This window comes from Nestor notabilis, unplaced genomic scaffold, assembly GCF_000696875.1.
Source record: "Nestor notabilis isolate BGI_N333 unplaced genomic scaffold, ASM69687v1 scaffold6229, whole genome shotgun sequence".
Classification (NCBI taxonomy): domain Eukaryota; kingdom Metazoa; phylum Chordata; class Aves; order Psittaciformes; family Psittacidae; genus Nestor; species Nestor notabilis.
This window is the reverse complement of record NW_009942250.1, coordinates 20,394-35,585: the sequence shown is the minus strand read 5'-3', so window position 1 is coordinate 35,585 and position 15,192 is coordinate 20,394. Positions and strand designations below refer to the sequence as shown.

The 15,192-nt window shown below is 43.4% G+C and overlaps 1 protein-coding gene across 2 annotated transcripts in view; it reads right to left on the bottom strand.

The window, feature by feature from the left end:
* Nucleotides 1-666: 666 nt before the first annotated feature.
* Nucleotides 667-15,192, bottom strand: part of LOC104410975 (neuron-specific protein family member 2) — a 34,913-nt gene continuing 20,387 nt past the window's right edge. The window contains exons 3-4 of one of the 2 annotated variants that reach the window (XM_010021290.1): nucleotides 2,946-3,056; nucleotides 667-1,382 (exon numbers count right to left, since the gene is read on the bottom strand). In XM_010021290.1, the coding sequence (XP_010019592.1) occupies nucleotides 1,191-1,382; nucleotides 2,946-3,056 (303 nt within the window). In that variant the 3' untranslated portion in view covers nucleotides 667-1,190. The remainder of the gene's footprint in view (nucleotides 1,383-2,945; nucleotides 3,057-15,192) is intronic. The other variant, XM_010021289.1, reaches the window with a different exon arrangement.

Genomic DNA, 15,192 nt, shown 5'->3' with positions numbered 1-15,192 from the left:
CATTTGTGGGGAGAGGATGTTTTACGCTAGCCAGGACTGGATTAAGCTTGGGGTCTGGTCTGTGTTTGCAAGCAGAGGTTTGATGGGACTCTTGGACTCTGTGAGCATGCTACAGCCATCCCTCTCCACTTACTTAGAATGACATTAAATACTGAAGTACCTGAAGCTGAAGGAGGGAAGCAAGAGTATCCCATTTCATGTGTGAGGGAAAATTAGGGACTGAAAAGTCAGAGGCTCAATACTATTCTATACTAACACCACTCTCGAGAGGCTCCTCAATTCACAATGGCATTTCTATGATGTCTGCTGGTGACGCTCAGGAGAGAGGTCCCAAAGGATGAAGCCTCATGAGAACTGCCAAAGGTCATGCAGGAAATCTGTGCCAGAAGCAGAAATAAAGCCCTGATCTCCAGACTCATTGTCCTGCATTCAGAAATATGTTCATGATATCACTATAGCAGCCTCTGTCTGCTTCCATCCTGCTCCATATCCAAATAGCAACCATGATTTCAGCCTCAGAGCCCAGTCAAAATCACCAGCACAGTGGTGGCTCATTGTGAATGCCTAGATCTTTCTGTATTTACTTAGGCCACTGTGCAGGGGTGTGCGTAAATGTGTGTTTCCATGTGTGTATGTTTAAGGAAGGAGGAGATGCTTCTATTTCTCTATCAGCAAATGAACACTGATACTAGATTCAATTTGACGGCAATATTTCCCCCCACCCCCGTGGCAAGCTAAGCAACATCACAATGTCTTTGCACCAGATTCTTTCTATCCCCTCTCTCAAAAGGCTTTCAGCTTTTCCTTCACTGCATGTTAAGCCTCTGTCACAGCTTTCCAGCTTTGCGGGATTCTCCTTGCCGCTTTTATCCTCTCTGGCTGTTTATCTAATTTGCTTTTTTTGTTTTTTAATTTCTTTTTCTAACAAATAGTTAAGCAATGATTTAAAAATATTTTTACATCGTAAGGTACAGTCAAACATCAAACATGCCTTTGTACAAGAGCTCGACTCAGTAACAAATCAACGAGAACAATGCACGAAAAGAAATATCCATTAAGATGACTCCTGCACTTGGGTTTTATTTATTCCTGTCATGCTGTTAGCACAGCACCCTCAGCTTAGAGCAATGCAGTATAGACACGGTGTTGTCCCCCCACCCTCCCACCTGGCCCATCACCACTTGTTAATTTTAATGACCTTCTGTCTTGGCAGCCTTGGCTTCGTGGTTTACCGATCCTGAAGACAGCCAGGGTGATACAGCCCGGGAGCTGGTCTGCTTGGCCATGCTGTAGTGGCTGATGACAGTGTAGAACCTGCCCCGGGAGTTGGAATCCTGTGCGGAATAGTAAGCATCCAGCGAGGCTGGGATGCACCGCTTGTGCTGGAAAGGGGGAGAAAGCAAGAGACATTAACAGTAATCCCATTGGCCCGAGGCTCTCACTTTAAAAACCACGGGGTTAGCTGTTCTCATGGATGACATTTGACTCAGACTTGCTGCAGTGAGAGCGTCTGCTGCACAGCCCTGACTGCCCTTCGGTGCCGCGGGAATGCTCAGAGCCGGGCGGCAGCCTTCAAAACCTGTTGCTACTGGCAACCTTGATGGCAGCTGATTTCATCCGTGGATGGGAAACGGGGACTGTAAAATGAAGGTCTGGCAGGTTTGGTACGTTCCTGGCATGCACAGAGACCAAGACCCCTTGCTGGAGTCCTAGCAAGGCTGGGTGAGCAGCTCCTGACACATGCTGGACTGAAAGCTCTGTAGAGCTACATCCGGAATTAATCCTCAGATGGGTAGAGGACAGGCAGAGACAGAGTAAGCTGCCTTCTTGCTGCTCCTCTGTTGCAGTGTGTTATCTCTGACCTATAGGATGACCACCTCAGTCAGGAATGGTAGGAAGCATAGCCCAGCTGGCCAGCCCTTGTCAGAGCTTGTTGTCTGGGCAGACACTGCCCATGTGTCTCTCCTGCACTAGTATGGACACTCATTTGCTAACAACTGCATAGATAAAATGATTTGTTTTGCAACAGCTGTAAAAGAGCAATCATACGGTAACAAACATCAGACTGGTTGGTATTCACTGAAGTCAAAGTAGCACTGAGGACACAAAGGGCTTTAGGTACAATTATTATCTCATTATGAGTTCCCCCAACTCCCAGTTCAACGTGACCAGCTGAAATCTGAGTCCAAAACCTTTAACCTTTCCAGAAGTTCAGGTTTGGATCTGATTCTGAAATTCATGATTCTAACTTCATTTTTATATTAAATGAGGGAATAATTCACAATAAATCAACATCCTCACTCTCTTTTCCAGCCAACAGAGTATCTCCAGCGTGGTCAAGGCTCCTGTGAGTTTATGAGTTATTCACAGTAAGGAGTCAGTGAATTATTTTACAAACATCTGTGGGGTTTTTTTTAATTCTCAACAGACCAGGCAAATAGTTCTCTCTGAATTCTCACCCTAAAATCACTGAGCAGTGGGGTTTTAGCAGTGAAGTTAAATGGTTTTGTTCTTGACAGGGGCTCTAAAGCACCTAAAAAGAAAGTACATGGGCAAATTTGGATTTCTTTCACGAAGGGCACATGTGCCAGCACTCTGGGAATTTGCTTTGTATTAAAACGTACCCCAGTAAACCTCAGTCACTTGAACGTGTGGGAAGGAAATTCAGGATTCCAGCTGCAATAAATCTATTCACAAATATGAGGGATTGCTCCTGAACATCTGTCTGTAGTGTTCACCAAATGCTAATCCCAACAATTACAGTGTAACAGTAGCTGATGGAGGCAGATGCGAGTCCACATTTCCCATAACGCTTTTCCCATTTCAACACATTCTTGCCAAATGTTCTGTTTGGCCTGGTCAAAAAAACAGACTAGAACTGTAACCATGTAGTCAATTAAAGTCTATCATTATCTCAGGCAATTCATCCATCTGAAGTTTCTTACCTTATAAACAAATCCATCTGGGCAACTGTGGTCGTAAGTAAAGGCTTTGTATACCACAAGAAACACTATGCAGGCAAGGAATGCAAGAGCCAGACTTATGAGAATAGTGACCTACAAAAGAGGGATAATGTTACTCTACATATGTTAAAATGGCATATGAGTAACCTCACAATTAAATGACTTACAGCAACAGCCATTCTAACAGACTGCAGTCTTCACTCCACTGTGCAGTACTTAACTAAGCATGGTAATTGAATGAATGCTAGATCCAATAGCCGTGAATTCTCACATCATTTCCATCTCCCCCACAGACCTTCAGGAGTGCACATTCCTGCGTTTAACCCCTTGCAAATGTATGGGTTTTGCTGAGGCATTTGGTGTTCTCAGTGGCTTTGTGTTCCCATGCTCTCAGCTGTTCAATCAGCAGCATCATCTGCTGGCCCAGCAGGATCCACCAGCAGCTGGAGTCCACATTCGAGGTCTAATCTGTGCAGATAAGCTAACCATGGTGAGATCCTGCTTTTCTGATAGCAGTAGGTGAGCAGGTAGGAAGAATGAAGCCTTTGTAGCACACATGTCTTTGTGCCTTCTGGGCAATGCCGCAAGGATGAGTTGTGCCTCAAGTACCTTGCAGAAGGGAGGTTGGGAAAAAGGGAATCCTTTATCAGAGCTGTAAAAGGACAATACAACCGAACAAAGCCCAGCATGTAAATCCTGCAGCATGTCCAACAGCAGATGCTGGTGTTGAAGGTACCAGACTCAATACCCTCTTTGGGGCTCAGACATTCCCCTTCTCCTCATTCCCAAACAGATTACTTTGTGGCACCATTCTGTTTCTCTGCTTTAGCTCCCTTCTCTCCAGCCCTTCCAGGTCCCTCTTAAATAGTTCCTTCAACAGCAAGTTTCCTGGCCCCATTCAGATGTCTGTACTGCGGCCCTGATCCTTGATTCTAGCTGAGCTGTGCCCTCCCTAAGGACTGAGCAAGGGTCCCAAATGCACTCTCCTTTTCCCCTTCCCAAAAGATTTCTTGGTCCCAGCTGGTAATTCCACAAATGCAGCATAAATGGCTCTGGTCTTCTACCACCTAAATTACAGCAACCCATCCTGTTGAGGCTGCTGTCTCACACTGATCTGGATTGGCATGAAAAAAATATCATGATCCCTGGGGCTCCAGTGTTACCATGCAAACTAGAGTTCCTAATCAAATGAAATCACTTACAGAGATGATGGGGGTGGGAGCAGCAGTAGGGGAAGCATTTAAAGCTGCGGTGGCTTCCCAGCTTGCTATGGCTCACTGGCACTGAGCACCAGCACCTTTTGCAGGATGTTTGCCTCCATGGGGAAGGGACTCCAGTGTTCCTGCACTTGATGAGCATGTGAGAGCTCACGCTGAGGAAGTTCCTACAGCAAACGTCTGAGGTTGGGCATGGGTTTACAGCAGGGACAGCGATCAATGAGGCTTTTTCCTACCCACAACCTCAGTTTGTTTCCTTCAAAATCCCACTTTCTAATCATGGCACCAGAATCTGAGCCCAGGGCTGCAAATTTTCGCTGGTCACATCAAAAGCCATCTACTGAGACAATCACAAAGGTAGGATGTGGCAGAGACTGTGTGCCTGGCCCTGGCTAATACCCCTGCCTGCAAGGCATGCTACCACCATACCATGCATGTGCCCACGCTCCAACACATGCTCCCAACCCAGTATCAAGGCTGCACCTACCTGTACTAAAGGCAAACATTATTATTTACTGCCCTAGCAAGGAAGAGCCACAGATTTTCCAGCTCCATCTAGTCACACAGGGCTTCTCCACCATTTTGTCACAGTTCTGTCACAATCCTCTTTATTTTCTCACATAGGCAAGGAAATTGAAGAGTAGGTACAGGCAGAAGTTGCCCCTTAACTAATGTACAGGAGACTGGTGATAGTAGGAAGTGGGAAAACGCAGAGGTAATTCCTACAGGGTAATGCACAGGCTTGTCAGGGACATCAGCTTATAAACAGCAAGTGGGCACATCTCAGAATTCATCAATATAATATCAACAATAATATTATGTAATATTACTAATGCTATATCAATAAAGATACACAAATTGCTTAATGTTCAGTGGTTCATACTCTATTTTGCTCTAATTCTCTCCTTTTCTCATCATAGCAGCTGTAATTTTGAGAACCTGTATGATAAGCAATCCCTGCATAGTCTCAAAGGGCCACTGTAATTGCTTGCAGTGCAGGAAAAGACTTCTCACCCTCACCAATCCTGCAGAAGGATGCACTGCCTGGTGAGATGCATTCCTACGTTTCACACAGCACATTGGGACTGTTACTCAGAGAAGCTAAAGCAGCCCTGGTAATGCCACCTGCAACGCTGGAAGATCCAGAGCTACAATTTTGGTGGCTGTTTTATAACAAACAGAAAAAGTGAAGATAGATTTGCATGCATGGTGTTAAATCTGATTGAATACATCCACTTCAAAACTCAGGAAAGAGAGAGGTGTGGAGACTATCTAGCAGGAGATATTAATAAGTAAGTTCATTGTTAAGTCAGAATATGTTAGAATAAAGAATAAGAAGATTGGGGCTAACAGATTTTTCCAATGATGAACAGTTCACTGAAGCCTCAACCTGCCTTTTAGAATAACTGCTCATATTAACCTCCTTCTTGGGGCCTAATCTGCTGCAAAATGGGTCAATTAAGCAAAAGGCAGCTGCAGAGGAAGAAGCACTTTCTGCTGGATCTCATAAGAGAACATGTGTAAGAAAGTCCTGGTGTGCTCAAAAGGTATCATCTGGTAGAAAAGGAGTATAGTTGTATGAGTTGCAACTAGTCTGACCAAGAATATATGGGCTCCACCTCCTCTCCCTCAAAGTACACTTGCCTGCAAGTTTGAGTAGAAATATTTCAGACCAGCTCTATGGCAGCCCATGGGGTCCCAACCCAGGGAAGCCATATCCCTTTCCACAGTACTGAAGAGGAAGAAGTCTCAGTTGGATTCATGGAGATGGAAACGGAATTTACCAGTATTTCTGCCCCCAAAAGAAGTTATATTACACCTGAAAAAATGAAAAAAAAGTCCCTTTGAAAAAGTATAGTCAGAAGGAGAGAGTTCCTGGGTTAAGTATGCCAAAACTTTCCAGGAGACATGGTAAAGAAAGACCCTCTCCGAAAAAACATCACAACCCAGGTCTGGCATGCCAGTGTGGAAGAGCATTTTTCCCTGTAGAATACGTGTTCATCAACTCTTCCTCATTTAACAGGGGAGCATGTTAGGCCAATAACAATTAATGTAGTAATACAAAGACGACAATGACACAAGTCCCCTTTGAGGTTAGCCTCCAGGCGCTGAAGCAAGATGTACATCTTGCTCTACCAAAGCCAATGCTTATAGGGCAGCCCTGGCTAGAAATTCAGAAAATAAGAACTGCTCAGCTCTCAGTTTGCTTGCTCTGCCCTAAATACAATGTACACTGGAAAAAAGAAATATTGCTTGGATTAAGCTGAGGGAACAAACTTGTGCTCAGGGCAAAGGAAGAAACAAAGGGTAATGAAATTATACTGGATGCCACCTGGGAGCACACAGAGCATAACTCGGTGAGGAAGTACCTCTTCTTCCTGAGAAATAAGCAGCTACTCATCCTCTAGCTTTCTTCAGTAAATACAGCCTTCATCATCAGGGCTAGCACAAGCTGCACACCAGCAGGACACATACATCCTGTGCTACGATTCCTCTGGCTCTAATATCTACCTGGTTCCTTTCTCCCCATCTGCATCAGTGAAAGGAGAATATCCCTGAACTGTCAGCTGTCTCCCTCCCCTAGAACGACTGTGTCTGCCTTCCCCAAGAGTTAACACCAGAGTTGCTTGGAAGGCTTCTCACCCTGAGCCAGTTAAATCAAAGAAGTTCCTTCTTTAGCCTTCAGAAAAAGAAAGAACCAAGCTGCCTGGAGCAAGGATGAATGTCCCTTCCTTTGTTAAATCCCACGTACATGCACAGCTTATGGAAATGACCATTAGTAATGTGACTTGACGGGTTCCTTTCCTCTTGTCTGCCCACTGAACCCCTACAAATAATAAATTCTCCTCTGCCCGGCAAAGTGCTGACACCCAATTCATTACCTCCCAGGAGCAGGTCACTCCACTGAGCTCTCCCCTCCCTCTGGGGTGTAATTGAGCCCATTCTCACCTCACTCCTTCTTTCATGCACTTGCAAAACTACAGCATGACACAATATTACATATGATGATACATAGTGTAAAATTGCTCTGGGATGAAATGTCATGTAAGATGTTAAAACCCAGAGAAAAGGGAAGAAAAATCCATCCCTGGATATTTTGCCATGCCAGAGCTAAGATCCAGAGCATACAGAGCTTCATTAACATTCAAACGCCAAAAAATCACAGAGCTGCAATACCTAATAAACCTCCACTTTTTTTTATGATTAACATGAACCTTGGCAGTCTCTAAGCAATATAAACACTCACAGAGGGGAAATAAAATTTAGCAAGCAGATAAAACCTAGAAGTGCTGCAGGCATGAATCTGTCACATGTGACTGCTCGAGTGGGTAGAAGAAGGGGGGATATTTGCCTGCCCTTTCCCCGAAGTCTCATCTGATTCCCAAAGGTTCCCTTAAGAGGGGAGTGTCTGCTGGAATGGAGACGAGAACAGCATTACCACACCAAAAAACTCCCCATCCTCCACAAAACATGGAAAGAGGCCCTCATATCCGTGAAAGATGATGTCAACCTCCCATCAACAACAGCGCACTTGTCTTGATTCCTCCCCACCCTCCCCATAGATGAAGTACACGTTGCATTTTCACAGCACAGATAAAAAAAAGGATGTATCTCCATCAGGCAACAGGACGTAAGTTGTCAGTAGGCTTTACTCCAGTGAGATGACATCTAATTGCAATGGTATTCCAGTTAACCTGGCTTTCATGCTGTCCATCTAAGTATCCTTCCCACTCTCTTTGATTTCAACAGCTGCCCATGACTTTTTTTTTCCCCATTAAAAAAACCTTTTTTTCCCCTCTCTAGCTACAATGAAAAGCCTTATTTAAAACCAAACCAGAGAACAATGTCACATTCAAACAGCAGGGCATTCTTTTAATAGCCCTTTCCACTGCAAGGTTCCTACATTTTTATTCCTTATTGTTTTCCTTGGCAAAAATTTGTGCCATTATTCAGAGAGGGTGTGCACCTGTCATTCCCCATGGAAGAAGAGTAGGGAGATGCATGTCCCTCCAAAAATCGAGCCTTAGGGGCTTTGACAGCAATACTGGTAACATACCACAGAGCCTGCAGGCAGCTACACACCAGCACTGGGCTGGTACTGACTGTCACACAAACCAGTGAGGTATTTTGGTGCCTTAGAGTCCTGGGAAACCTGAACTCTCTGGAAATACCTAGGGGGAAGAAGGAAGTGGTGAAAGGTCTTGAACAGAGGTTGATGGGAACACTCCTCGCAGAGCAGATATTTATAAGGAAGGATTTACAGGCAGTGTGGTGGGGGAAGGGTCTGTCAGCAGATGGCAGTTCCCTCAAATTTATGCACTGTTTGAACTGAGTTGACAAATATTTTTTTTCCCAGTGGGCACTGGATGCAGACAGCTCGCTATTAGTATTCAGCATCCAGCCTGTGCTGGTGAGATGTGGGGGGTGTGGGTTTGTTCCCTCTTAAAGCCACGTATTACTCACATTAGCAGCTGGAGGAACATAACCTGTAATCATGGCCCTGGTGTTAGGGGTTGTCGTTCCACCTTTATGCTTCGTTCCCAGGCTCTGCTGATGATGTCACAGATTGCAAGGACTCAGTATAACAATGGTAAAACCAAAAATGGATAGGGAGAGAAAATAACATGGGCATTCAAATGCAAAAGTGAAACACGAGACATTCTACAAAACTGTGAAGCAACACCTTTTGGTGTTTTTTCTAACCCAAACTACGATTAATCTATTAAACCAATGACAATCTAACAAATTTACTCTGTAGAATACGGTTGGCAAAAGGAGCTCAGTAAGATTCCAAAAAGATGAGACATTCATATAGAGAGCCTCCACATGGCTTGAAGTAGGGCTTAAAACAAAGGGGACAGCCCCTTCTACCTCCACCAAATTCTCATATTTGATGGCATGAACCAGACATTTAGACCCAGATCCACAAAGGCAGTCAGGTATCTAAATCTCCTTTAGTTTGCTACAGGACACTAGAATCAGGAGGCACATTCCATAGGCTCAGGTTTCTTCAGAGGGGAGAGAAATTGTCCATTTTGGGTTTTCACACACTGCCTTGACATCTCTCCCTCTGGGTCACTAAAATAGCTTTCCAAATGAGATGGTACAGCACTGCAATCCTTGTGCTCCACTACTAAAGCTCAAACCCATCACTGCTCATACTCAGGCAGCAGCCTTATCATCTGCTGTCTGAAATTCATCTGGAAAATCACTGTGCTGCCCTTTGGGGGGAAAACAGCCGCACACAGCCCAGCTTTGGAGGAACACAGCACATACCACATGCTATTTGTGGATCAGGCACAAACCCCAGGTACCCATGCATTTGAAACCACCCTCCATTTGCCACCTAAGTGGAGAAATTCTCAGGATGCAAACAGATGATGTGATCTCTGTCGATCTGTCTGATGAAAACAGCACAGAGTATCTCTTCCGTGCTCATGCAGCTCTTGTAAGAGGCTGGCATACAGGGGTTTCATCAGCATGGGTGGCACTTCTTAGCTATCAAGCATGATTTTTCTTCTAAACCTGGCAAATAGATGTTTGACTCTGGACACCTTTCCCAATGCTCAGAGCATGCAATATATGTGCTTATATATGCTCAAAATAGGAGCACAGCCACGAAGACACCACAACCAGTAAAAGCATTGCTGCCTGTAGGAAAACCAGACAGACAAGCAGCACCAAGAGAAGAGTTAATGCTCTCAGAATGCAGAGTTGTGTGTTGTTGTGGAAATCACTTTAATTGACAGGTAAAGATCATTTACCACAGAAAAGTCCTTACAAAATTCTGCACAGTCTTCCTAGTCTTAGCAGATGTGATGTGAATAAGGGACCTCAGAAGCCAGATGTCTCTGTCCTGGCACTGCAGCTTCACCCTCTTCACATTCAAGTTTGTCAGGAAATGATGCCACTACCAAAGCCATGTCTGGTTTACAAGATAACTTCGAAGTTGCTGGGTATTGGAAAATTTTGTGACCTTTAATAGTCAGTTCAGTTGAAGAAATTCTCTTGGGTTTAATTTTCTCTTTGTGGAAGAAGAAAGACTCTGAACGAAGCAAAATTTGTTGTAAACAAAATTGGCAGAAATTCCGTCAAGGTTATTTGCACAGAAGGTCATAAGAGCTATGCTTGGATAGGCAGCAAGGCTCTTTCCACAGTTTATGGCCACACCATTACACCTGGAAACCTACCAATCCATGGACAACTTAGTTAACCTGCATGCAAGAAAAAAAAATCACAAAATCATCAATGTATTTGCCATAGGACCAGTCCCAGAGGTCCTGGTGCGCAGTAGAAAGGTTTCAGCTGTAAGTGCATCTCGGTGTATGTTCATATACTCATGATCTCATTACGAGGATTTCTGCTTGACAGTGAAAAATTCGAGTGGGTAGTTTTTCCCCTTCATCCTGTAACTTCTTCCACCTGATAATTAGGCATAAGATGGACAACATCAGATCTCTACATGAAAGCTACAGCTAAAGTGAAAGACTCAGGAGCACTTCCGAGCACCCAGATCTAGCCATCTATCCTGGCTGCCTTGCGTCTGTATGCCAGGATGAAATCTAAGTGTGAACCACCCCATCATTTGAATCCATTTTACTATTGTAAGAAAACTCAGGCATGTAGGCAGGGAGGGAGCCACGAGATGACGGGACACTTAGATGACTCAACCAGAGGGATAATGAGTCTGAAACACACCCCAAGAAGAGCTGCTCCACTGCTTAGACTCAGCCAAAGAAATGTTGTGATGCATTGCCCAGCACCCTGTTATACAGCCTGATCTGTTCTGCAAGTAAAAATTATTTGGCTGCACTTCTTCAAAAATGTCATTTCACTTCTGATTTTTAACAATATTTTTGCAATAAGTTGCTGATTTTGCTGATCTTAGATCGACAGCTTAGTCTCCGAAATTTTGAAAGGCTAATAGGCAAAAAAGAGACACAATTTGGTCTTCATATTTGCTTGGTACTGCTCAAAAAGATGTAGGATTTGTCCTTCATTATTACAGCACAGCTTTATTCCAGATGGTGTCCAGATTCTTAAGTAGCATCTCTTAGGAGAGGGAAATGTCCTTAGTTATGTATCTAAATCTTCAGAGCTATGGGAAAACACTCCTTAGTGCTGCATGGCTTCTTACATGAAGCTTAAGGGTTACAGTTTTTTTGGTCCTTTTCCTTAGAATTCATAACCATAATCCAATTTGTCCCCAGTTCTCCTAAGAACACTGAACACCATCCATGAGGATGGCATGATCTTGGGGTCCCAAAACATCTCACATCTGCTCCACTATTTCATGGGTTCCTTTCAGCCCACCCAGCCCAGCAACCAAAGTCCAAAAGACTCACAAATAAAGAAAGGGTTATTTCTCCAACTACCTAAAGCCTCAAAGGTATCCACTCGAAACAGCACTACCTGTCTCAGAGCCAGTTTGCTATCCCAGCCATGTGCTCGCTGGCTCTACCCATTTCTGCACTCCCCACCCCCACTACACCAGTGAACCTCTCCAACTTTGCAAATCTCAAAAAGAAATGTCTACCTTCCAAGATGACCATGTACCCACCAGCAATGCCTCTGCTCTGCGCCTTGTAATACTGTGAGTGCAGCACGAGTGTGGAACAAGAACACCGTGTTTCTAAGCAATTTGTCAAATAATTCAATTATGTGCACAATAACTAGCTGGCTCAATTATATTAGCCAGTCTCCATCATGTAATATAATTTCTAGTGGCTGTTTAGGCACTAATAGCCTCAGATCTTTTTAACTGTGTCTGGTGCCAGCTGCGGTCTGCATGACATCTTTCTGTGCCAAGTCAACCCCCTTGAATGGAAAATTCATGGCTCGGTTTCCAAGCCCCTATTCCTTGTGGAAGTTCTAAAATGCCATTTTCCGTAAGGATGCTTCCACCACTGAATATTAGTGAATTTCCACTTAAGTAAATAAAAAGCTCTGTTTGGTTTGCTTTTGCTTTTTCTGCCATTTAATGTCATAAACAAAAAATCCTTCAGCACAATAGGCTGGTATGTTGAGAAGCTATAACATTGTTTCTAGGAACACCAAACAAATACATGGCCTTTTGGGCAGACCATACAGGTAATTAAAGGTCTTTTCCCCTTCCTCCTACAAGGATATTTTCTTCCTTTCTCACCATCATAAGCCTTTTCTCCTTATTCCTGTGACTCTGCTACCTTCAAAGAAAAGAAGAAAAATCCCACAATTAAACATGTGGGGTGACTCAGAAACACTGCTTATAAAGGTGCTTTTCTTCCCAAACCCATGGTTCTAATAACACCTGACATACCATCCCATAAGCAATGCTGGAAAGAGGCTTCCTTCCAGATGACTAATTTGAGATGGTTTTTCAATTAGTGGGATTGCAGCAGTCAGACACATCATCCCCACAGCTAAGCCTTCATCAGCAACATGTTGCCACCTCCCATTACATCATGCAAAGCCTTGGCAGTGACATTTCCTCCAGCCACTTCATGTGGGACATGACAATGGATGCCTCAGCTCATCAAGGGCTCTTTTTAAATGCTTTAACAGGAATACAAGATAAATCAAGCCATCAATAAAGTCTCATTGCCTACCCTTTGCCTGCCAAGGCTCAACCTCTGAGGAGTCATAGACATGCAAAATCTTCCCTTCTTCTTGATCTCTCACATTGGATTTTTTGCAGGGAAAGCATTAGGAGCCCTGAGTAAGGATGGTCCAGGAATTAGCACGTGGCAACAGACCTGTGAAACATCGGTTGTGTTCCTTGGTCTAGTTTGCTTTGACACCTGACACACTCAGGTCCAGCTCCACAGCTTGCTCCCCAGTGGTACTCACAGACACTCCAGCAAGATCTCCCTAAACCTGGAAGCATCTCAGTCCCTAAAAGCGAGGCTTTCTCTGGGCCCATTGTGTGCAAAACCACTCCAGAACCAACACCATCCCACTGCCAAGGATCAGGCTGGTGCTAGGGAAAAGGTGAGGTCTGTTTGCTTTATGAAATTACCTTCTTCCACAGGCAGGGCAAATTTCAAAGCAAATCTTTCAGACTTGAGCACTGATGTACTGGGCCAAGACACAAAATGGCATTCCTTCAGGTATGTTTTCTTGTGTGTTTGCCTCTGCCATCGCTTTATTATATTTTCATTTTACATGTGACACTATCATTTTCCTCATCAGCCATCAACAATAGAAGACTGGATTAAAGAACGCCCAGAACAATTTAAGCTCTTTGTATGCCAGGGCACAAGATAACTTTTCCCTACCACTTACCAGTCCCACAGACTTCTTAGGTAAAATGAAACTGAAGGTCAAGCTTGCACAGATTAAAACACCTTTGATCAGTGCACTCTTCTGGTTAAAAAAACCCCAACAAAATAAATTCAATTGGAAGTTTGTTCCTTCAGGAAGGTCAACATATTCAGATGCATTTCAGCATCTATGTCTACCATCACGGGTCAGGAAATAAAGCTAATAAGATGGCAGTATTCATGGTCCAGTACACCCATTTCTCTTAAAAAACTTGTTCTTATTATGTGGGTGCTTCATACAAGGACAAAGTGAGGACTTGGTGAGCAAAGTGTCCTCTGGGTAACTTAAGGATTAAAAGCCTTTCCATTTTAAATTAGAAATATGAAGCTTTATTGCTGAAAATAACTTACAAATGCTAGTCTTAAAAACAAACAACAAAAATGAATAATCTAGCTGATTACAATGCCTTTAAAGGCATGAGGCCAGTTCCATTAGCTGTGGATCTGACCCAACAGGCTTAATACATCTGCAAGTACTAACAAGAGGGAGCTCAGGTCTGTTTAACATTCAGTCAGTGGCCTATGCTGCTTTATAAATAGATAGAATGAAACATTACATGGAAAAAAAATAAATGTATGAGTGAAGCATTTCACTTCCCTGATTATTATTTTTTTTTTAGCATTCTGTGGTTTGGCTACAACACTCACAATGCACTTCAAGACAGTCAATAAACTTTGCCTTAGCTTCAGTCAGCTGAAAACCCTTTCCTTCTCCATCCCATTTAGTCCTTTTTGCTACAAGAGCCAAACTAGCATTAAGCATATTTCATTCCACCTCACCTGCTGACAAGAAAATTACCCAACAAATAGGGTTTACTGTGAGGTGACAGAGGTGCCAGAACGAAACATGCATTGTGTTGTTGGAGACAAAGATGCAGTGTAAGAAATCATTCAGACTAAGTGGAAACTGCAATTACATTTTGTAATTAGCAGAATGGGTATTTCCATGCAGTCACTTATAAAAATCTTTGTCAAGCATTTTGTTCCAAAGCAAAGGGTCTGTTGAGGTTTCTGCTCTTTAACTCCATTCTTCCTCTAATATATCACAGTTTGGAGATTTTAGATTCTGTAGGTCTACCCCACAAACCCTTAGATGTGAATATTCTCTGTGACTTCCATTTTTAGACATTTTCTGCATAGCAATTAACTTTTTTCTTCTCTCCAAATATCAGTTAAAGGAAAAAAATAACCCTGAACAAATCTCTTCAGCTGATTGCTCTGTCAGTGCTCACAGATGGCAAAAAAAAGTATATATTTGAGGTGGGGTTTGCGTGTGTGTTTCTGTAAAAAAGAATATAAAACAAGAATACACTTTAAGGAATAACCCATTTCATATAAAACACACGTCATTTGTTTGGGGGTTTTTTTGCTTTGCTAGGTGGGCCCTAAGCCAGTCATACAGAGCATTCTAGTTAAATCAAAATATACTTTTCCTGTGTGTGTTTTGCACATGGAAACTCTTCATGGCTTTACCAGAAAGCCAGATATTGGGAACTCTTACAAAAACCACAGACAGAGGAAACTTTGCAGGGTTTATAGTACCATACGTGGGCATGTGGTCAGAAATATCTGTTTTCAGCCACATTTAATTCATCCTCACAGCTCTGAATTGTCGCTGATGATCACAAATGGCTCCATCAATCACCTTCATGCAAGCTGTGAGACCAGCTAGGACAGATATAACCTATCCTCTTCTCTCCCCATTACAGC